Below are 24822 nucleotides of genomic sequence, written 5' to 3'. Positions count from 1 at the left end.
GCACGGGGTGTCGGTCGTCTCATCGAGACTCCCTGCAGTTCTCTAACATAGCAGCTGACCTTCTCGTCGTCGCGGATGACGTCGCAATGCCCCAGTACATATACAACGCGCAACCATAAAAGCTTCTCCCCACTGCTGCCACTTTGGTAAAAAAAATAAAAACATGACAGAGTGCTTGACACCACCCTTCGCTTGACCTGCTGTCGCCTAGCGACTCTGAGAGTGGTGTCAAACGAGGTCAATGGGAAGGGTGATACGTATAACCTGTACTTTTACCTTGAAGAACGGTGTAGCGTGCATGCCACTTCCCAAAGCCGTCACTCAACTGCATCATGATCAGCCTTATAACTTATTGAATACCCTTCGTATCAGAAGGAGGTAGTACTAAAGCGGGAAGGTGCTCGAATCTAAGCGCCGTCGCGTTATCTGCTGCTTCCGCTCGCACAAGGTTTTAAATGTCTCAGACGCGTCCAGTTGCGGGACACGGCACTCCTCTAATCTCAGGATAAAGCTGCCCTTGCGACTCATCTTCCGCACGAGTGCGCCAAGGAATTATCTGGTTACATTAACCCTTAACACTTCGAGGTTAAAAGTAGCTGAAAGCTGTTGCTCTGGCTCGCGGAAGGGCAATGTTTGAACTATATCTATAACAGGAAACTCAAGCAACAAGTGCATTCCATTCCCGTTCGTCCGACCCAAAAGCAAGCTACCTAACGCGCCTTGCAGACTAACGCGCCATCTCGTGGACGGTGACATGGAACGTAAAAAAAGAAGCATTTACTTTTTTATATATATATCTCCTTTGTGCGGACTCCATTACACAAGGACGGAGATATACAGCGGCAGACCTCTCTATCGCTCTTTGGAAATGTGGCTTTTTTGCACAAAGACTAAAGATGCGGCAGAGCACGCTTTACAAAAAGAATAAAAAAAAGTGATGTGGAAAAGCGGAAAGGTTGTCGAAAATTCTACGGCGAAAGAACATTTGTCAAGTCACTGTCACCGGGGTAGCTAGAAAATAGCTGTGGCATAAAAACTTGATACAGCAGAAGCCTGAGCCAACGCACAGTACAGCTCAAAAAAAGTCAACTCATGAATATCGCTTGCATACCTATGAAAACGAGTCGTTAGTGTGCGTCAATGAAAGAAACAACTTTTCTTAGAATGGGCACCACCGTTACTCACAGAGAAAATGAAGTAGACGTAAATGAAAAGCTAGAGGCACAACGACAATACGTGCAGAAATAAACGACGAAAACGTGAGATCAGCGCTCCGCTCTCTAAACAACTGAGCAACGAAAAAACAAACTTGCGGTGTCCTCCAATCTAGGGCCATCAAACAGACCATAGCAAGAGGCGAGGAAAACACGCAGCGAAACGGTAGTGGCATGAATTCACCCCGCGAATAAATCTGTGCAAAACTTAAGTGACGCTCTCTGCGCCTAGGTTGAGTGTTGGGTCCCAGTTGTGTGAAAACAAAGAGCCCTGCTCGCAAAGTGAATGCCGTATGAAAATGTAAAAGAGCTTAATGGAGAAGTGACTGGCAAAGCGGAGGCAGAATGAACTGTCGGTTGTTTGCAGCTGTTATTGCTCTCCAATAGCGGTGTTTCGCTTCAAAGAAATGACCAGTTGTTAAGTATATTGAATATACAGGCCGAAAAATCTCGCTGCATAGAACATACAGCAGAATGAAACGCAAATGAGCTAACTACTACTGAGGACAGATGCGCTTGCAAGCTTTTCATTAGTGAAAAAGAAACGTAACTACGAACAAGCGACTTGACGGCCCTACCTAGCTTTGATATCAGATTCCGGCGCTGCGTGCGGTCCGTACTATTTTCTTCCAAGATGAAAACGTACACGACTGCGATGGTATCGCTTTTTGCCAGCGGCCCGCACCTCACACAACGTTTTCAACAGGCACGCAGCCACGTGCTCGCTGTGCTTGTGTTAAAGAGAAAAAGAAAAGGCTACACAGGGCTGAAAGGGGGCCGGGGTGAGCTCACGGGCTAGTTGGTTATTCATAATAATTTTTTCAACAGCGCATGCTACACAAGGACACAAGACGAGGAAACACACACGAGCGCTGAAAGAGGCGCAGGAATAGGCGCCACCAGAAAGCTATCTATTGAGTCGTGCGAAATCGCATTTAGCGTGAGACGCCCCACGCCCGGATATAAAGAAAAAGGGAGTCATCAATTATGCGACCGCGCCTCGCGATGCAAACGCGAAGCTGTATTGCCGAACCTTCACGCCACCCTCGGCGCCGCTTGTGTACGCGCAGCAAGTATTATTCTCTGAAAGCGCTTTCCCACGCAAGCCGCTCAAAATAAGCGGAAAGGAGACAGGCGGAAGAAAACATTCTCAATTATATCTGGCTCCGCGCTGCTATGCGCTTGTGTGTGTCTGTTTCTCTCTTTAATTTATGACAGGCCATCAGGCCGGAATGGGCCGCGTCGTAAAGCTGGCGCTCTTATCGTGTATATACAAGGATACAAGTTAGGCCTCGTCGTCACGCTTCAGAGAGCTACGTCTGGATACGGAGTCGATGTGCGGTCGTTGCCGCACGGCTCGTGATGGCGCAGTTTCTGCGCGAGTTGAAGGAATGGTAATGGACGTCTTTTCATAGCGAAGGAAGCGGAGAATGCCACGAGATTGGCGCAGAAGATCATGCCCGTAGCGGTTAAAAAGCGCTGCTAAGAGAATAAATGTTGCGCCGAGAGAAGCTGCGGTCGGTGGCACAAATAACACACACGGATAAGAGCGTCCGTTCTTGTCCTTGCTTGGTCGCAGCAGTAGTGGCGCTGATGCGTGTGTTTTGAACGCCGGAGTCAGAAACCGCGAGTTCTGCAGCACTAACCATGCGAGTTCCTCCCATTCGTATAATGCGCGCAAGCCATAATACTCGCCCTCTGCACTGAGTACAACTGGAGCGCCTTATTTGGGACGAGTTATACAAGGCCGGCACACAAAGGCGCGGCTTCTGCACCATCACGGCTCTGTGAAGCAGGCACCTCGCTTCCTCTTGTTTGTTTGTTTGTTTGTTTGTTTGTTTGTTTGTTTGTTTGTTTGTTTGTTTGTTTGTTTGTTTGTTTGTTTGTTTGTTTGTTTGTTTGTTTGTTTGTTTGTTTGTTTGTTTGTTTCACATGAGGCTGTGGCATGACGGTACAAAATAGACACAAAGTACCAATAGGTCAGTCACAATTAGCAGCATATAAAAATGTCCTGAGTTTGCAGAGAAACGTCAATTACAAATACGTCCGTTACAACTAGCAGCCTCTAAAAGTTCATCCAAAGGCAGTCGCGCAGTGAGGAATACCCATTGTCTCCAGTGGAAACTGTGCGTACCTGTCACATAAAGAGGGCGGTCATTTTGAGCATATCAATATCTGTCTTCAAACGGGCAATAATGACGTCAATCGAAATGGTCTATTAACTAAAATATTCCTGTCAAGATGGCCCTTTAGAACAACCAGCCTGAAGCGCGAACGAACAGCCTGTAGGTGGCTTCGTTCAGAGTTAAAAGGGTTGATTAGAAAAGTTCGGCTGTTCGTATACGTATTTATTGAACAGCTAAAGAGTACTGCAGTTTTACTTGCAAGAGTTTCAAGGCACTGTAATTTGTTTTTGCTGTAGACGCATGATGTCTTACTTCTGAACGACTGAACTCTCCAGTAACGAAGAATCTCCTCAGAGCGATGTCAAATTATGCACTGTTAGTCGTTCTGCATGGATCCTATGCTCTCAGTTCCTGACAGCTCGGCTAAAGGAACAGCACTGCGCCATTAACAGGCACGCGAGAACCACTGACCTCGTGCGCACTAAATACATTGCAACGTTACGAGTTTTGCGAGACTATTTGAGGCGAGCCTGCAATTACGCGGCTGATTCGCCAAAAAGCATTGCAGTTGCTTTGTTGCCATCTTCAGCATGACGCTTCACGACCAATCTCGCTGAGATGAATGTGAGCGGCTCTGTGAAAAAAATAAAACATAAAAACGGGTGAGAAACAGTCGTCGAGTCGCGTAACACACTGGTAGCTTATCTGCCTGGTTTCGGTGAAGTCATTTAATCAAGTGTTTACGTGACCAGGGGCAGAGGAACACTGTGACAAAGCCGCTCTGCCACGAGTGCTGTTCGGATCTGCAAAATTAGGCATCCACCCTCCGTAGAGCTCCTTCTCGTGAGCTGTACGGCAGCACAGAAAGTCCGATGCGCACGCCTCGATTTCTCGCCCAACGCAAAGCTCTTTGTGGTAGGTTCATACGACTGCGACCGACCTTCGAGGACATTGTTAGCGTAACACGTCCGATGCAAGCCTGGCTGCAAGAACATTCGCGTCATAGATGGAGCGAACAACGAAACAGCCAGGTCCAACTTGCTCTCTCAATAGTGTTGTTAGCCTTCACTACTCCTGAAGTTCGTGACCCTAGGAAGTAGTCGTAAACGTAGGGGAAGCGCTGTAGACGAACGATGGGGCAGACAGGAGCAGGAACAAGGCGACGCACCGAAATAAAGGAAGGACGGCGCGGTTCCCGGACTTGGCAGCATCGTTCATTCGTTAGCAACGGATATCTGAGCTGCTGTTCGTGCCTCCGCGCTACATCCGCACAGTCTCACGGAAGCCATGAATAATTGGCGTGGCTTCATCTGACCCGCTGTCCGAAGAACAGAAAGCACACTCAGTGCCCTTCTTAGATCCTCCTGCAGTTGCGTCGAGAGCCAACGACGTCGGAAACGATAAGAACCAAGGGAAAATGCGCCTCATGATGAGAGTCAGCGCGTCGGTCTTTCAGAGGTGTTCATGCATATTCCTTATATTTTAATAAAAACCTTCGGTATCTAAGTGCATGGATGGCTGCCGCACGCTCGATTAGTGGTTGTACCATTACAGCATCTTTCGCAGCGTTCCTGGGACCCTTAGTCGTTGCGTATCCACAGCCGCAACAACGCACCTTTTATGTAAGATGCCCAAATCCGGTTAAATTAACGGAGTTGCTGAACAACCTGACCCCATGACCTTATTAAGGCATGCGCAGCGTTCACATCCTGGCCGTAAAAAAAATACATAAATGACAACCCTCAGGCAATCAAGAGGCCTTTTACGCCCACATGCTTGTCTCAGCGATGTTGCCCGCGGACGCTTCACTTTTCCAGGAACTCCATCCGCGAAGGAGCGATCGCCTGCTGGGGTGAAATCAGAACGACGTCTGCACACCGGTCGCGGCGAGTCCGCTCCGCGGCGTCGAGATTCCAGGCACGCGTATACCTCCCGCTTGACAGCGGACAGGCAAGCCGTTATGGCAGCCGCAGAGAGGCGGTTCCGCCGCTCTGTCGCTTATTCGCATGACGACCGCAGCCCCTCTCCTATCGGCGTTCTATGGCTATATTGCTCCGGGAGGGCTCTTTGCAGCCGCTCCAATCACGCAGATGGCCGATGAGACGCGCGCGAAAGATACGCGCATCCAGGCGCTGGCAAAAATTGCGACGCGGAAGCGAGCGGAGATTTTGTGTGCCGGTGTCTGGCCGTCGTATAGTTAAACCGTAACCTCCTAATGCAGCCGGCCAAATGGTCGACGAAGAACGCGGTGCTCCTGTACTCGAAAAAAATAAACAAACAATGCTGGCAATGGCCCTGCAAGCCCGGCACTCCAACTGCCCGCGAGTACCGGCAACATCGATACGACAGCTGTAAGCAGCCCACTACTGAACGAAAGGTCGTCCCGGCTCCTGCTCTTTCTGGCGCATAAACCTCGATATTCAGGAGCAAGGAATGTTTTACGACTGATGCGACTCGTGTTGCAAGGCTATAAACTGGCACATCAGTTGCCGTTCTCTTAGACGACCATGGAAAGATTGAGAAAAGAAAAGGGAGGGAGGAGGGGGGGGGGAGAGCAGATCCACATTGCGCACGTTCATAAATACATCACCGTATATCAAAAGTTCGCGCGTCCAAAGGGGCCAAAGTTGGTACAGGTCCCGACGAATTTCATAGCCACAATTTTGGACCGTACACTGCTAGAGTGGCTTACTAATTTGTTTATGAATAATATTAACAAATTAGAGACAAATAATGCATTGAATTTAATAAGTATTTGATTTATAATAATAACAAACATTTTAAATAATTATTGCTATTGATAAAATTCATTATTGCATATTAATAAATTATAATAATAGTTTCTTTCCCTCATTCTCGCAACTCAATCTTCGCGCGAAATTTCTCAGCTGGCTTTAACGAAGAATGCGTCTTATGCTCAGAGGCCCGATTCTGAAAAAACATAAACAAAATAGAAGGAGCGACACCAAAAACTATGCCACAAAAGCACGTTTCCACGTTTTCTCATGTTTCCTACAGCTACACTGGGTCGTACTCAAAGCGAGGGAACAGCTTTGTGATGTCAGCTCAGAGAGCTACAAGAGGTAACAGCCTGCTTTATCTTATTAAGGAGCTTTTAAATGCAGGCTGCGCGAACTACCGAGCAGCGCAGAGATATTCTCGATTAAAGTGCCTACAGTACATGTATCACTGCGAAAAAGTGTGGCCCAGGTAGGGGAAGAGATATTTGGATAGTGCACTGGCAGGTTAGCGAGACGGGGCAAGATAAGAGACAGTATTCCATGTCGACGTGGGAGGAAGGTGTGAAATGGGCAGATATTTAAAAAAAAAAACATGCGGTATTTATGCTTGTTCTCGCTGAATTTCGCGAGTTACGCAGCACAGCGATTCAAGCGTGGTCAATTGTGTCCGCCCTTTTCTCTTTCGCAATTATAACAAGAGCCAAAGAGGGACATTAAGGAAGGAAGGATACACGACGCGAAGCCTTCCTGCGTGGTGTCCCTCTTTGGTTGTTGTTATTTTCGCGCTAAGAACCAACTAGCTCGGGTTCAGATCTTCCTGCGGCAACTTTCTCTTTCACTCACGCGCACAATCACATGCTCGTGCTCATATACGCCGGCAAATTTTGAGGGGCTCCAGCGTTAACCTGAAACGAATTTATTTACTCCTGTAGTTCTGCAAGTCCCTCAAGATTCCTCGTTTATTCGTGGAAGTGTGCCCAAATGGTCCCTGTCAACCTCTGCGTGCGTGCACAGTTTATCTCGGGATGTAAATTTATTCTGTCAGCCAGCCCAAGTCGGGCAGTTTGTGACCGATCTTCGAACGGGTTCGCGGGGCTCCTGTCCCGGCTGAGTGTCTCAAAGCCGCCACCAACTGCGGCAGAAGCTCCGCACTGCTGTCGTAATAAACCACAATCAAAGGGACACTGCCGGAAGAACTTTATTCCCAGCGTGCGTGCTGCCGCTCGAGCGAATTTCCGGCTCGATGTGCGCGCTGCCAGCCCGGAGGAACGGCAGCCTGTATCGTAACAATGTTCTCGCCTGCTGCGCAGGGGACCGGGCAGACGAGAAGCCGCACAAACGCAACACAGTGCGCATGGCGCTGCGCTGCGTGCAGTATGCGGACGCGGCGGCCGACGCCCTCACAGTTCGGCCGCCGTCGGCCAGTGTGCGGAAGACGTTCTTCTTCTGCCCCGGCCGCCTGGACCTGGAGGCATCGTTGGACAGAGAGACCTACCACCAGGGAGATGTGAGTAGCCTCTCACCAGTCGACACTCAGGGAGTGGCGCAGTGCATTCGCTGCTGCGGATTAACCTGCGCCACTTTTCATCCCGGCACGCGGGCTTTTTTTTTTTATGCGAAGCATATTACTAGAGCTACACTACAGCCCGTCGAGCGCGGCGGTGGAGCTACCATTGACCTTTAGCATGACCACGTGACACCACGTGACAACATGACGTCACAGCAGAGGAGAGATGGGCTGCCGGCTCGCGCGGTCGGCCGCGGCGGTGAAGGCTCCACATCAGAGGCGCTGCAGCTGACCACGTGACGCTACAGCAGCGGTATAAAGCTGAGCTTGCCTCAGCTTTCCAATGTACTTTCCATGGGTGCCAAGAATGCTGTTGTAGCCGGTGCTGGGGCAGCGGTTGTACACTCTGCATTGAATTCACCGATGATCCCGTATATAGCTGCCACGGCAATCCTTGCTACACTTCTAGTGGTTGTATTAAAATGACCAAGTATTCAACCAAGGAAAGCCATGTATTACCAAGCCTAGCCATCAATATGCTTCGCATCTGACTAGGCTTAACCTTAGCTAAGCCTCAGCCATTTTTTTTTTTTTTGATATCCCGCGCTGACTGCAATCAAAACCGCACTTGCGTCCGTATAAGCTGCACGCTGTATAATTTTTCAAGCCTTCGACGTCCCAGCTTTTCTCGCACAGTATCTCCAGCGTCCTTCCGCATATCTGCACCTGCCGGCTTCCCCCTCAGTGTTTATTTTAAGGTTTTCGCGTTTTCGCTGCTTACTTTCTACCTGTTTTCACAAAGGCTCGGATAAATTTAGAGCCATTATCTCACCGTCTATTGTTTATAAATTATAAGGCACCTACAAAGGTCATCGCTAAAAAACTGAGAGCAATGTTAGACTTCAACAAGCCAAGGGGACAAACTGGTTTTAAGAAAGGGTACACGATAATAGACCATATCCACACCACAAAATAAGGTTATAGAAAAATCGTCGAAATATATCCAGCCCCAACATTAATAGATTACGAAAAAGCATTTCATTCAGTACCAAAGTCATTATTCATAGCGTAATCAGGATGGGGAGAAGGGATATGTAAAAGTGCTGAAAAATATCAAGAGGGACTGCACAGAGACCACTGATAAAATAACAGTCAGAAGGGGGTCAGGCAAGGTGACACGGTCTCTCCGCTGCTATTCACTGCATGTTTACAGAAGAATGCAGCGGGTTGTATTGGGAGGAGCTAGGGACTTTAGTTAACGGAGAACACCTTAGTGACCTCCGATTTACGGAAACAACTCTGCTAAATAACTAAGGGAAAGAACTGCAGAGGATAGTTCAGAACCCAAGCGCTCAATGCAGAACTCCAGGGTAAAAAATTAACTTTAAGAAAACAAAAGTAATGTTCAGCAATCTGACGAGGTAAACACAATTTACTGTAGGCAGCGAGGCACTGGAAGCAGTAAAGGAATGCATATACCTTGGGCAATGACTGAGTGCAGGTCCGGACCGTGAGAGTGTAGTAAGAATGCAGTGAAGTGAATTTGGCAGGTACTCTCAGGTCATGAATAGCAGCTCACCAGTACCCCCAAAGAGGAAGGAATATAATAGTTGTATCTTGTGAGTGCCCCCCTATGGGGCACAAATATGGAAGCTAACTAAAGGGCTTTAAATTAAATTGAGGAAAACACAGCGAGTCAACGAAAGAAAAACTATAGGGGTAACGTTAAGAGACAGAAAACTCGCAGAGTGGTTCAGGAAAAAAATGCGAGTTAGATATCCTAGCTGAATCCAGGAAGAGGAAATGGGTATGGGCAGGGTGTTTAATGCGTAACTGATAGTCCATTAGAATAGGGCAATTGGTTTTTTTAGAGAAGGCAAGCGCAACAGGGGACGGCAGAGAGTCATTAAGGCAGTTTGCAGGGGACAAAATGGCCGCAGCTGGCACAGGGAATTGCTAATTGGCTATCAGCTCAAGAGGCCTTTGTACTGCAGTGAATATAGCTCGGTCGACGATGATGAAGGCGGTGAAGATTTTAATGGGGGTAAACCTGCACGGTAATTCGCGACGACGGCAATACTGCTTTATGCAGTTGATACTGCGACATGCTGCTCTGCCTGCAGCTTGCAAAGTGGCTAGCGCGCTTTCATTAAAAGTATCGTGATCCGCTTTATCCTTCCTCTGTTCTTTCTAATCGCTCCCCAGACCAAGGTGAAACATCCTGCCTGTGTGCACAAATCCGTATCTCTGCGTCGCTAGTTTTGTCTTTCCTTGCATGTGAACAGCTATCGCCCATGGCTTCATGGCTGATGTGGCCATCGAGCATATCCACCGCCTGCTCTAGTGCCAAAGACGTGGCTGACCAATGGTAATGAGGCAAAAGAATGAATTGGTACATTATACGGCCACTGTTAAAATTTTCTGCAAACCCGGCAGACGCCGCCAATGGTTCGGCAAGGCTGGCCGGCCTCCCGGGCGGCGGAGAGCCGTAGTGCACCGTTAGGTAAACTGTACATGCCATTGCTAAGTACCGCATTTTATGCCTCGTTCTGCGTGATCGAAAGGCTGAAGATGTCCTAGAAAGAGCCCGCGTGCATAAAGCGCGCGTTTCCTTCATGCAGTGTGAAATAAACAGCCAGTACCTGTTACTAATATATGCTACTAATATAGTCGAGGGTCTGACGGCATGCAGTCTGGTCAAGAAGGATAGCTGGAGAACTTCACAGGTTACTGACCATGGCTAAATGACAAAAAAAAAATCACGTTTCGGGAGCGCTACGACTGCCTTGTTCGCAACGGAGCAGCCGGCTGGGCGCATCCGAATTTTATAGCACTCAGTAGTGTTTTTAGTGATTTGGCATATTAAGGGCGCAATTGGTCATCACTCCTGTTTTTAGGCTTTGTCTGGGTGGTAAGGGACTACAGGTTTACGCACGCTGATTCGTTATTTTTCGTTATTAGTATCTTGACGTCGTCCTAGTTTATCTCGCGCCATTTTTATTCGAATGCCCAGCGATAACGTTCGTTGTTACTTTTTTGCTTCGCGCGTCGTTCTTTTGTCCTCTCAGGTGTCCCGTAGAATTATCTGATTCGTTTATGTACACTGATTTAGTGTCCGCGTCAAATGAAACGCGAACGAGACCCCTCAAACAGGAACACCGTAAGTGTTCCTGTGGAAACATAACTTATAGGGGAATGTGTTAATTCACCGTGTCTGTAATTTTTTTCCAGCTGCTAATATTTTTCTAATCTTTTGTTCGCGTTACAGTTATCCTGTTCGTGTTTCATCTGACGCTGATAGCCCGATTGATGCTCGAGATTCTATAAACTACGCCCGGAAACTTGCGACGAGGGAGTCGCATGTTGCTCTTTGCTCGTTGCAACATGCGCCAAAATTCTGGGGACACTTAAGCTCCGCTTTAAGGGAATGACGCGATATAGTTAATGTGTCCCTACAGCGTTCTGGGGTCCTCTTTCCCGACCACTTCGCAGACTGATACTGTTCTTTATTTAACTCTTATTTTATTTTTTTATTTACCGAAGACACGCAAGGCCTTCCTTCAGTAAAGTCGAAAGAACATTGTTTTGTGGCATGCGCATAATCAGGTTTCCCTTTTTATGCGTAGCATATTGCAATCACTCAGTTCAGCCCTTGGGCGCGGCCGGGCAGCCACCAAACCACGTGACGTGACGTCACGGGGACGTCACCAAACCGAGTGAAAAAAAAAGAAAGAAAAAGAAAAAAGAGAGAAAAAAAGAAAAAAAGGAAAAACAAAAAGAGAAACCCCCCCCCCCCCAAAAAAAAAAAAAAAAAAGGACGGCTGAGCATGGTGGCGGTTGCCACCGCCCCGTTTCAAAGGGGGCGCTCCTATCCATCCATCCATCATTCCATACGTCACGGAGGAAAAGCTGCTGAGAAAATCGAGTGCCGCCAAGCAATACCTCGCGCAAAAAGACCGCGCAATATGCAACGCATTCTTGGCTTAACCAAGCTAAGCCTGGGCATCTTTTTTTTTTTTACACAAGTGGAAAATGAAGGTCCTGAATGGTCAAGCAGTTGCGCGCCCGGCTCACGACCCAAGAAGCAGCCAGTGGTTCGAGTCCCGTCACGGCCGTTTTTTTTTTTTTTTGTAGCTCTCAGCTGCAGAAATAAGCACTTGCTGATTTCGCCCCGCTATGAATGCAATTGTCATTCACTTTAACTGTTATAGCGCGACTGCTGTTTTTCTTCTTCACCCAACACAGCAGCGCCCTAGATGAAAGGAGAAATGTCACACATGCGTGTGCGACATATTGCCGTCAGCGGCTAAAAACTTCCGTGGTGTAGTCGTGTTTTCCATGATTATACAGTGTGTACCGTAGCGTTCAGCGCCACTCGACAAAATGCCGTGTGTAGGACATAACTGAAGGAATGGCCTTGTATGCTCGCATTCTGTCCTTGAAATCAACGCATGCATGCGTCAGTACAGAAGTGTCATCGCAACCATCACGCGGACTCTTCCGTATTTACTTCCTTTCTTTCATCCTTACTACTAGGCAATCACAGTGAAAGGCTGTAAATGGTGTCTAAGCATTATGATACGGTAGCGGGGGCACTCAGCAATAAGCTTCCATCCAGGCTTCATGGAGTATTCAAATCGGCGATCTGGGGCGAGTTTTCTTGCTCAATGAAACCAATGAGCGTGCTTCAATGGGCGATTAAGGTTCAGATCCTGAGTGCTGTTTGGTCCGCGACGGATAATGTGCTCCATCGTGGATTCAGAGAAACGCTCCGAATCGCTGATTGGAATACGCCATTATATTTTTCGATGCTCGCTACCTCCCCGTGTGGCTGACATCCATTCTCTTGCAGGTGGTGCGCATTCATGTGACCCTGAGCAACGGCTCCTCCAAGACCGTGCAGCGTCTCAAGGTGGCCGTCCTGCAGCACGTGCACGTGTGCATGTTCACGCACGGTCGCTTCAAGAACTTGATCGGCAGCGCGGACACGGGGCCCGGCCGCACCGTGCCGCCGGGCTCCACCGTGTCTCGGGACTTCGAGGTGCGCCTGCAGAGCTGCGAGAAGTTCCCCGTGGCGTTGGCCGTGGAGAGCGAGTTCCACGAGGACGACACGACCCCCTACAGCCTCTCGTCCACCACCATGCTGCTTAACCCGCGCGAGAAGAACCCGTACGGGGTCAACGTCAGCTACGAAGTCAAGGTCAAGGCTATCCTGGGCTGCATAGATCGGCCGCTCGTGCTGCGCTTGCCGTTCCGCATCATGCTCCCACGGCCCACGCTGGGCGCGAACCGCCCGCCGCTCCCAAAGGCTGGCACCTCGGCGCTCAAGCCCGAGGACTCCGTGGACTCGGTCGCCGACTGCGTCTCCGAGGACGTCGCCCGACTAACCGTCAGCACCCAGCCGTCCGGAGAACCCGACGCCACCTAGCGAACCGTGCCGCAACCGTGCCGCGGCTTGCAGCCATCGCTGGATCGGGGACCATCTCTCTCTGGCCTCAGCACAGGGCAGTCTGTGCGCGGTGAACGGTGCTCGTGGCTTCCCCTCGGGTCCTCAAGGCGGAAGGCGGAGGTACCAGCTTGAGCGTGCGCAGTCGCGTTGGGAGTGCGTGGTCGAAGGCACGCGCACGGCATGATCTCAATGCTGTCCGTTACTTTAAAGTGCCAGAGGTACCAGAACATCAGCTAGAGATCACGAGACTTCGCTTCTAGGGCCACTTCGTAGGAAGCCCGCGACCCAGAATCGCCACTGATATTCTTTCAGTACGATCCAGAGACGGAGTAGGAGCGATGGTCGAGCGGAGTTGAATACAACGCTGTCGCTATTTTGTCTAAGCGTAGACTACGATACATAAAGCAGCCCTTTTGATAACGGCTCCGCCCCTCATAAATAAAGGGAAAAGCGATTTCAGCGGGCACGTAGAACCTGAAACTTGTGCGGTGTGGATCACAACCGTTACAACGTTTTCTTAACTTATTTTCAGTGAAGAAGACGCGCGTGTTGCCACATGGGCAAAAAGAAAATAACTGAGAATTATTACAATTACCACCAATTATTGGTCTAAACTTGCGGTCACTAAGGCATTTCTGTTTTTCAGTGAGATTGACTAGGCAAGAAAACGCGGCAGTACCTAGGTGCTGCATCGCCGGTTGGCTTGACAGCCTGCTCATCACAGCCGAATTTCCAGGGATGGTTGCTCAGCTGCAAAAACCAAGGAAAAAATGCGCAGCTACGCAAACGTCTGAGAGCAGTGACAGAACTATCAGTCAGCCATAAAAAGCACTGGGGTCTGGACTACACCATTCAGTACAATCGCACTAGATGCGCAAAGGAAAGCCATTAAATAGGGCTTCTTTAATATTCTACAAAAAAAAACGCATGCAGCAATTTCGTACATTTTCGGATCGCTATGTGGACAATAAGAACATTATAGCTACGTTCTGTTTTGTTCTTAGAAACAACTTATTCGTTCCCGGCCCAAAATGGAGAAAATCGTACCCTATTTCGACAAGGCCATTTATTCCCACGTTAACAGTTTTAAACCAGTACCGAATTCCTATAGCCCAGTTTAGTCCAAATGCAATTTCCGCATATTTAAGAGACCTCACGAAACAGCCCGGTCTTGTGCGGTACCTGTGACAATTCTGCTGTCCGTACAAGAACTATCCGCTTCACGTGACCGGCCTTCGGAGAAGGACGAACTAGCCATGACTTGCACAATAAACTTTTATTCCCATGAAAACTAAATAAACCGCAGCAATAAAACGTGCGACAGCAGACCCTAGCGTCAACTTTCCTCGGCGCGAATCGGAAAGCAGAACTTGAGCAATTTAGTACACACACATACGTTGCAGCCAGGAATTCAAGCGCACGCAACCGCGGCAATTCGGACGCTCAAGCTGGTACCGTTCGCGTTGTTTCAAAAAGCTCGGCTGGCGAGTCGACGGCGACCGACGGGCGGACTGGGCGGTGTGCTGCAGAGGCGCGCCCCCGAAGGCGCCGCACCGGCTTGTACAAATGAATGCGCTGCCATCGCGTTTGTCTCCATCGCGTGATTCGCGGAACCCTCTTCCCTCCTCCTGCGCAACCTGAAGTGGCTGCGTTCAACAGCCGTGCAGTGCGCACTAGCGAGAGAAGACAGACGTTGAAGTGGTTGTTGAGAACAGGACCGTTCCTGTGACCAGTCGCGTCAAGTTCACCATGCCGTTCTTACAGAGAGTATAGTGACATGGTCATTTGTATGGTGTGGCGGTTGAAATGCAGCGCTTTGTGCGTCTTTTTTTTGAACTTCCTTTCGTTATTTTTTATTTTTGCAGCTTTCACTGAACGAGCCACAAGCGATCAAACGTTCGTTGTTTTGGCTGTGTGAAACTACACTCACAAAAGCTGAAGTTCCCTTTCCAATCGAGCCTATTTACCTTTAAAATTCTTCAGTCGTGAATCAAAGCGCGGTCTTCTATAGCACTTCAAACACTGAAGAAAAAAAATATTGCCGAAAAAAGAAGAGAGACCTGCATAGCACTATAAATGCACGTACTAATTTTCGGAGTCAGTTAAAGCTAAGAAATATTAACTCCATTGTTACTGTTTTCAACTTCGGCATTCTATCTCGAGGCTGTTAATTCATAATGTTACTCTATGAAAGAACGTTCATTCTGAGTGATAATTATCGATGTTTCTACACTTCTTCCGTGATGCCTTTGTATCCTCTGCTAATAGTTAAAAAAGCACACAGCCTAAATTAGACTCTTCCACACTCCTCCCATTCCCTCGCGTCTGCCTCTTCTTTTCCTCCGGTAACGAAGCCATGTAAAGTAGCGGTCGATGTTACCCGGGGTCTCTCCTCGCAACCCGCACGTCCAGTCTTTACGAGAATGAGCAAGCGACTTGGAGGGTGGCGCCAGTGGTTTCTGGGCCTTTTCCTCAAACTGATCCGACGTCTTCGCCTCCATAAAGTCTTGAAAAGTGAGAAGGATTGTTTAAATGACTAAATGTATGTCGAAAGCTTCGGACCGATAAGAGACCCACGAAAGTCATATGGCTCGGACACTAAATGGGCCAGTGGCGAAGCTGCCTGCTTGTTTTCGACAGAGAGTGCATGCGTTTGCATGGTTGTTTACGCCAAGCAAAAGAATTGCTGACTTGTTTAAACATCAACTCAGGACACGCGATTGATATTTTATAGGTCGCCGACGCCTCTAGACTTTCATATGATATCTTTTTTTGCGACACGGCCAATCAGAACCGAGTTCCGTGCGTTCGCGCAAAAGGAACAGAGAAATTTCAGACGCACGGTAAGCAGCGACTTCTGTCGAACAATACGATAACAATCCGAGCAATGCGACCGACACGCTTTCAGTTGAGGCCTAACCCACCAGAGCATTTACTCTCTTTGTTCTTATTCGTTTTTTTATTTTAGGACGCCGTGCTAGGCCACTACGAGACCGCAGTAGCGCTGATGACAGGCATTAGCTACTACTAGGCGCTAATCTCTCACCGTACTTCAGCGCAAAAAGAAAGAAAGTTCAAATCCTTAGCAGGTCCCTCGCTCCACTCATTTGGGTGATCCCACGCTCCAATCTGGCTGCTGGTTTTGAAGACCTGTTTCAAGTTCCAAACCGCACGTCGTAGCTTTGCACGCTGTACTCTTTTAGCTTCCAGAGAATCTGCGGTGTCACAGCGCCTTAATCAACAGCGGCCACGTCATCTTACACTCTCTTTTGCAGTAGTAGTGGGACCGGGATGAATATTTTTCACTCTGGGAGGAAATTCACGCTCCAGTCCACGAATCACCCGTGTGTCCCATCCGCGCTCTCTTTTTTACCGCCAGAGGAAGCCCTCAAGCTTTAGTGTGTGGAAGATCGCAATATCGACAAACGCGAGGAAATGTATGCGGCTTATTCCAGGAAAGATGCATGCGTCATATTTTTCCCACGCGTATGCGCGCGTCCACATTTGTGTAGCACGCCGATGGCCGGAGATAAATGGGCTCGAGTTTCTGCCTGACGTTGGAGTTGCTGCATCAAGCAAACGCTGCTGCCTGTCCTGCAAGGCAAAGACGGCTGCCCTTAGTTGCATGTCGTTGTGAACGACACCACCTCAGCCCTTTTAGGCATCGGACCTGCTTACCGAGTCCTGTTCTTCCCTTTCTAGGCAGAACACGCTCTCCTTACTTCGCTGGTTAAGTCTTCTACGGCGTTCCACTCAAAACAAAAAGTTGCAAATACCATTTGAGCGTGGGAGGCAGCCCTAAACGTGGTTCTTTCAGCTGCACTGCGCAGTCCGAAACGATTAGATTGAAGCCGTTATTGATACGAATGAACAAGAGCAGTGCCACAAAGCCTAAAGCACCTTTCGGGCACTTGGAGCAGAACGCAGCCTCGGGGCACGGAACGTGGTAGCGAATTTCGATTAACAAACATAACTGGCCATATTCGCTCGTTTGCAAGGTTCATCTCGTCTCCACGCGACAACTTATTTTCTAACGCCAAAAAAAGGCATTACTGATAAGGTGCCAACGGAGCCAAAGCATGACAAAGAGGAACAAATTATATGAGCACGAAATAATTGTGTACCAACGAGAAGAGTTCGAATGACACGGAAGAAGCAAAACTGGGTGCGCGCCATTTCCCGTTTTAAAACAACCGGATAAAAGATATGCACTGGCCTGTAGTTGAGGCGGGGAAAAAGTGTACAAAAAAACTATACTGCCGAAACTTCATTTCTAACATGCGCTTTCATTTTTTCTACTCAGCCCCCCCCCCCCCCCCCCCCCCCTTTCGAGATCCGTTATCTGAGTGGCTGTTTACCGAGTAAAGAAACGCGTGAAGCCATCTCTAGCATGATCACAACACCCGCGGCAGAATTACTTTCATGGCCCCTGCGTTAAAGATAATCTACGAAGGCTTTCTCTTTTCCTCAGTCCCTCTGAATTCGCCGTTACGACCAGACAATCACCACCACGGCTGGAGCTTTCTCGCTTCCCTCAACGGTGACGACTGGTGGGCGCAAAGAAGGCTTCCGGGGCTCCCTTTACTTTTCCCGCGGTCGCCTGGTGGTGAAACTCGGACTCTCCGGCACCGTGTCGCGTGCCAGTCACAGTGCCAGGAGCGGGGAGAACCGCAGCCCGAGAGGAACCGCCACCGGCGTCGACACCCACGCCACTCGGGCGCAGTGATGCAGCCTTCGCATGCGCTCGCGATAATGCTTACCCGTTCTACGTAGTCACGTGGCACGTTTCAAGGTTTGGCGAGGTAGCTTGGCCCCTGCGGCACCGTTTCAGTCGCGGGCTTCGCTTCGGGAATGTAAGAGGACAACGACGGAACTGCGGTCATGAAAGGTGCTGCCGCGGTGCCGTTCTTTGCACGGCAGCGAAACGAAGCGCTGAGAGCAATTTCAGATCTACATGTTTTCTAGCGCCCTGGTTTCGGTACCCGGTACGGATCCTGAGCACGCAAAATACCAGCCCGCGCCGCACGAGCACTGTACCATCCTTCACGGACCAAAGAGGGCTAAAGGCTTCTCAACTGAACCTCCACTGGCACTCTTACTAGGTCCACCGGCCGTCTAGGGGTGTCCCCAAGTGCGAACATTTTTATCCGGGCAAGCCGAGGGGTGAAGCACAGCCTGGGAAAATAAAATAAAATGCATTTTATTTTTATTTTCGCGTCTAGTATTGTCGCGAAGGGGCGGCAGAACTAAGGTGTCGAACAACACAATCACCTTGAATCATCAAATGGGTGGGAAGAGCACTTACGTTTTGTACTTGTTGCCACTGAAAGCGGCACGTAGCCGCGCAGCGTTGTACTTATACAGTCTTCGTGAATGTTTGACGCTTTTTTTTTTTATTTAAAGTGCGCCCGTGTTGAAAAGCCGTATTTGTAATTGTTATGTAGTTCTAGGTCACATGGTTTCTTGATAAGTAAAAACAGATGAGACGTCTTGTTACCGCAACATGCTGGCTCGAAAGCCTGCGCCTTTTGCACGAAATGTGTATTCAGGGCATTTTTTTTTTCTTGCTCCCAACCAGCCAGGGCTGATGGTATTCACTTTGGCTTGCAGCCCGTTGTCTCTCTTAGTTTCTTTCAGTGCTCGCAACTTAGTTCCGCGCTTGAAAAGGTTTTTGTTCTTTGAAGTTGCACTAAGCCGATGTTTAGTGAAATTGATCATCGTGATGTACCGCTTCATCTTTTTTTTCTTGAACATTTTTTGTGTGTTGGATCACAACCTGAAACTAAGAATTTTAAATCATATTCACTTGAAAATAAAAATTTCAAGCCATAACAAGTAGCCTTCCGTTTTCTTTTTCACAAGAACTGCCTTTCGTCTCGTCTGGGGTGTCCGTGAGCGATACTGATTGCCTCAAGCAGATATATTCGTGGCTTTCTAGCTCGATTGCAAATAAGCCACTAAGTTGGCTCATGCAAGCGCGCGGACCCATGCCTAAAAAACATATCCGACGACAGATCTTTCTTCCTTATTTTCCTCTATCATGTGAGAAAGACAAGTTGCGCGTTTACAGAAAAGTATCTAAGTATACATATACAGAATGTACCAGCCGCTGGTTTACTCAAGCAGCCTGTTTCTCTCTTTTTTTTTCAGTGCACGTGAACATATTTAAAGGGCAACTGAAGTGGTTTTAGAATTCGATTAGCTTTAAGGGGTCGTATGTGTAGAAGGTGCAGGTAAAGGATGCGAAGCCTTTTTGTGCTAGCTTTTGAAACCATTACGTAACCGCCGAATAAATCTGTGGCGGCGTTCAGACTTCTCCGCAGCGCACAATGGCGGGTAGGAAGCCCGATGATGATGTCATCTACAACGGGCGCACATTTACAACGCAGAAACGTGTGCTCGGAAGAAGAAAACCCATGCCGCCGAAGGTTAAGGAAGGATGTGAGCGAAAACAGAGTAAATCAGAAACGTCACAAACAATGACGTCATGACATATTTTCTCAGCACTATTTTGTTGCTGCGAGGAGAAGCCTGAAGATCATCGTGAGTTTAATCAGCCATTACGTCATTACTTTAAATGCTAGCGCAAAACATTTGATGGGCTCAACCTACAACTTCATGCATTCGAATCCTTGAATATTGTCGAATTCTAAAAAAAAAAAAGCGTTTCAGCTTCCCTTTAAATAACTCATGAAGACTGATCGCTATGACCTGTCAATAGACCAAAGAATTTTGCAGTACCATTCAGAAAGTTGAAGAAGGCGTATGGAGCAACACCCGACCGAAGTGGCTCTGTCAAGGTACGTTCCTCCTGGTTCTTCCTTTTAATCTAAAAACAAAGACTACAGTGTTTAAGTTATCACTTGACAACGCATTCGTGCATTTGGATTGTTGTGGTCTGAAGTTTCCACGCAAGGACGTTTTTATATGTGCTTCATGGTACGGCAGGCAGATTCGTTCGCTCAATCACGAGCGGCCGCAAGCCTGACGAAAAAACGAGCAACAAGCAGGTATAGCAAGCAGGGCTCAGGAACAAAGATTCATAGGAAAAAAGCAACAGTAAAAAGAAAAATGGCGCCGACCTGTTTGTCTCCTCGGAATCCGTGCACAAAGCAACGAAAACGAGCGCCCTCCTTCATGCCGCTCTGTGCATGCGTCAGCAACGCTCAGTGCATCTCACTCCGCGGGCTCTAACCAAATGCTCTGACAGAGCGCGAGCCTGAGACCGAGGTAGCCTTTGCTATATGGTGGCACTGGGTGAATGGTCACCTTCATTAACACCTCTTTTTGGGCTAGTTGGTGTATACTTGGATTAAGCTCGCCTAATGGTCACCTCTATAGCAGCTGCGGTCCACTGTGTCATCTCGGTCGTCAGACGATGTGTGCGTGCTCTTGCGCGTCCGCACAGGCGTCGGCACATCACGCCACCAGAGATTATGGAATCGTTGGTACAGTCTTGGGAATAGTTGCTAGCTCAGTGACGTTTGGTCTCGATCCTGATGAGTAGTAAACACAACGTTATCGTGTGTATAGTTCGCACTCTTTGCCGACAGGCAGAGACATTCTAACTTTTAACGACGTACAAGGGAGAACTACGGGGGTAGACACGCGTCAGTATTTGTAATAGGGCTGCGGACCTACGCATGCACTCTGAGTCTTGTTCCACCTAGGGATCCGCTTAGTAGCTCAAATGGAAACAAAAAAAAATGTTTTCATCCCGAAAACAATCTGTTACGCGTAAGTGCGCCCGACCTTGCAGGGCTCCTACGTTCGTACATTGTGATAGACAGGTCCGTGTAGCTCCAGGGCGTCGGTGAATATTTTACAGCTGCAGAGCACCAGCCCGCATTTTGCGCTGTCTACCGTCACTGGTAGATTCTACCAAGCCTGTACTGTCAGCAACGAATGAAACGAGAACAAGAGAACTGAAGCGCCAAAAAAAAAAGCGCCAACATATTAGCTCCTGGAGAGGAAACACTAGAGGGGTTGATTAACGCCTCTAAAGGATAGTCTTCGCGCCTGCGAAGTAAAATTACCCTCTGCTAGCACTGAGGTTTAGCCGGCTAACAGCTCGTCATTTTCCTTTTGGTGGTTTAGTTTTTTGGTTCGCGTTTCATTCGTTGCTGGTGGTACAGCCGTATACGGAGAGGTGCTTTGAAGCAGAAAATGTGTAGCCGTGCATTCCACCCATATAGTCACTTTCGCCGGCCCGTGTGTACGAACGCCAAGAAAACGTCAGTGAGTTTGTTTGTTTTTGTTCTTTTTTTTCGAGTGCAGCTCTCCAATGGCCTCCAAAAGAAAAGCGCCTTTCGAAAGTGAATATCACAGTGTTCCCATTCCCATCCCATTGTTTATGAAAGTGAGTTGAACGAGAGGGAAGCGTATTCATTGCATCAAAAGTAACTTTCTGACTTGGCGCGACTAAGCTGAAGTTATAGCACTTATGAGCAAAAGCGTTAAAGAACGTGAATGTATTCTTTTACCGGAATCTATCAGGCAGGAAATAATATGACATCTAAGAATACTTCAGCACGACCGAGAGGGTGGCAGTTATCGTAATAAAGTTTAATAAGTGATACAGATTGAAGAATTTGGAGGCATATGCACCAAAATTCAATCGTGATGACAAGGTCGTCAGAATACGTCGAATCGGCGATGAGTCACGTAAAGATGCAGTGCACTACCATTTGGTGAAATGGTCTCGAAATGACCGGATAACAGTTTCTGGCCCACATCCCGCCTATTAACGCGAAAGCATTGCATGGCTCATCGGCAACGAAACCCGGGGTCGGCTCTGATCAGCAGCAGTGGTCCCAGAAATCTCAGATGACGTCACCGTGGTATCAAAGAAAAATAAAATTTCTTCCGAACGGTGCGGAGAGATGAACCCATTACTTTCAGACTGCGCGGCGATCATTTGGCGAACAAAGGTGAACAAAACACATGTGTTGCCTTACGACTGTACACTAAGGAGTAGATGCGTCATTGGAAAGGAAGAAAAGAATAAATAATAAATTTAAAAAATAAAAAGTCAGTATCAATTATAAACAATGCTTTCGAATTGAGAGCAATTAAGTAGTCCTCAATGCCCACCGTAAAATTTAAAAAAAATAAAAAAATGAAAAACGATAAAAAAACGATGCTTTCGAATTGAGAGCGCCTAAGTAGTCCTAAATGCCCGCCGTAATTTTCTTTCGTTGTTTCGATCCTTCTCTTGTGCTCGCATTCGCTGTTTCTATCGCGCTTGCATTAAAGTCCGTGCTCGCGGGCAGGAGACTTAGGCACTTTGTATGCGCAACGCAATGCATGATCATGGCGGACCCAGCTCTAAAGCGCAAAGCTAAATCAACAATCGCGCGTCTTCCGCAGGTTCACAGTTAGCTACCTCGGACACAGTCCGATCTTTTCGTCAATCCGTACACGAGTTTCTTGCGTGGCTGACAGCACAAAAAGATGTCCAATAATGAACTATAAATCACGAAGCACGCGAACGGGTGTCAGCTATTAGCAGCGCACACGAGCCGAGGCGGCCCTTTCTGGGATGCCTCAAACTCCCTGCTTATTATGCAACAATAATAAAGTTTTTCAGACAGACAGAGCCGGACTTGATGAGAGAGAAAGAGAGCGAGCTGTCCCCGCGCGTAGTTAAGCGACAACGGACTTCAGCTTGTATATCCTTCCCCGGAGTGCCATTCAGCACGTGCGTCCCGGGGGTAAAGAGCGAAAATTTCCGGAACCCTTTGAGGGAAATCGCGCGGCGCAATTCCCGCGCCGGTCGTACACGGGAAAAACCGACGCTCAGACGGGCGCTTTGCTCGCAGTGTCCGGCGCTGGCCAAGCTAAAAAGGCGGCGAGCCCTATCAAAGCTCTGTGCACCGGCGATCTGCACTCGCGCCGCCCTTTCCTGTTGTGTGCAATGAAGAAGAGCGAGCGAGCCGGCGCAAAGTCGGAGTCGCGATCAAGAGTGCTGACGGCATCTGCGGTAGCCAGCTCGCCTTCATTGTACTCGTCCCCGGCGCCACGTTGATCTTGAAGCGCTTTGGCATGACCCGCCGATCAATGGAACCGAAACTGAGGAGATCGGGAGGCTGGTGGGAAGGCTGCTCACAGTGCGCAGGCACTTAATTCGTTCTTCCGAGCATGCTCAGTCAGCAGGTGCGCGTTTACGCAGCTCGGCTTCGCCGCCAGCGCACGAGAAAAGGCTCAGCACGATCACGCGGTGGCACGTTGAGCGAAGCCGAGAGATACATACGTAAGAGACTTCCTTTTACTCCCTTTTCATTTTCAGTCACCGTTACCTACGCCCTTATTGAGCTTTTTTTTTTCTCTCTCTTCGTTAATTTCCACTTTTAAGAAAAGACGTCCAGCGGCAGGCTGAGCGCCGGAGCGCATGAGAAGCTTCATTGCTCTGGGAAGTTATATATGCCGCGTCATCCAATTCTCTGCGACCTAGCAGCGCAAAAGGCAAGAAGTTCAGACATCAACCGTTTCCTCACGTTTTCTCATTTGCGTCATCGTCTCAGTGGTGCGGGCATTTATCGCATTTAATCAGCTTTATTTTGCTTACCTCCCCGTCGCGTGCTTCCAGGAACTCTGTTAACTGTAACTCAGTGCATGCAGTAACAATCATGCACCTAACCAGATCACAAGGCTGCTCAAACAATTTCCTCCATGACTGCTCACGTCTTATTCTGGTACCATCGTTCAGGTCACCGATTTCGCGCGGATATATTCTGATAGGAGGCGAGCCGGCTCGAATAAACTGGCACACAGAGCACCACGGAGTCGTAGCAAACTAACGCCAACGCCCAACAGCCAATGGGAGCTCGGACAGTATTCGCAACCGCCGTGTCGGCGCCTGGTGTCATCGTGCACGCTGTGTTCGGTGCGGCCTATGCTCATCACTTCCACCTCCGAACAACGGAGCAAGGCACGCGTGTTGATTATCCACACGCTGTGTATTCAAGAAATTGCAAAGCAAGGCAATCCATTAGGCGAGATTTCTTGGTTCCATAATATGAAACAGCGCAGCTAGACGCAGTCAGAAAGAAAGATACGCGACACCGCTGGCTATAGGCAGTCATGCAATACCAGATCGTGGTTATTTAAATGAGGGCTGCAACGCCGCATGCGCTCAGCGGACGTCTCGCATAAGTACAGCTGCAGCCTATCGCCCAAAGCACTCATGTAGCCGAATACGTTTTTGAAGATGTCCCGCCGAAACTACCCAAATGTAGCAAAGTGCACCCCTCAGTAGCGCAAGCCGATCGCTCATCGCTCTCCTGACTGCGGCGCAGCAGCTTCCTTTCGTCCATAGGTCTCTTGTCATTCCACCAGCATACTTCCCCCACTGTTTGGTGACGTTGCGATCCTGGCCAATCTTAAGGCGACCAATGTGGCTTTCGCTTAACTGGACATGTATTGTTGCACATTATACTACCAATTCTATACCGTTATTTCCTCCCTCATGCAAAAAGGAGCGGCCGGCGCCGCTTTGAGAAACCTACCTCTCTTTACATGTCCGTGCCAATAAAAAAAAAAAAAAGTCGAAGATCTCCGCGGCCATGTTGAGGTCTGCGCACACGAGAGGTCGTATCATTTCTTCGACGTGCGTGTTGACTGCTTCAATCGGACGTTGCACCACTGACTGCAGCCGTATAACTGTGTAAGCTCTTTCGTTATGCACGACGCTCGTAAACTTCTTCAGGAGCTCCTTCTTAAATATATTATCCTGCTCATCATCCAGAAGGCTGGGTTGCCTCATTCTTTTGACAATTCCCCTCGC

At 48.6% G+C, this 24822-nt stretch overlaps 1 protein-coding gene across 1 annotated transcript in view; it reads left to right on the top strand.

The window, feature by feature from the left end:
• LOC149353024 (phosrestin-2-like) overlaps positions 1–18858 on the top strand; it is a 470558-nt gene extending 451700 nt beyond the window's left edge. Inside the window, exons 7-8 of the mRNA XM_089575756.1 lie at positions 7392–7588; positions 12441–18858. Coding sequence (XP_089431882.1) covers positions 7392–7588; positions 12441–13016 — 773 coding nt within the window. The 3' untranslated portion in view covers positions 13017–18858. The remainder of the gene's footprint in view (positions 1–7391; positions 7589–12440) is intronic.
• Positions 18859–24822: the final 5964 nt, after the last annotated feature.

This window comes from Amblyomma mixtum, chromosome 3 (genome assembly GCF_055824585.1).
Source record: "Amblyomma mixtum isolate Tamu chromosome 3, ASM5582458v1, whole genome shotgun sequence".
In the NCBI taxonomy this organism is placed as follows: Eukaryota; Metazoa; Arthropoda; class Arachnida; order Ixodida; family Ixodidae; genus Amblyomma; species Amblyomma mixtum.
This window is presented reverse-complemented; position numbering and strand designations above follow the sequence as displayed.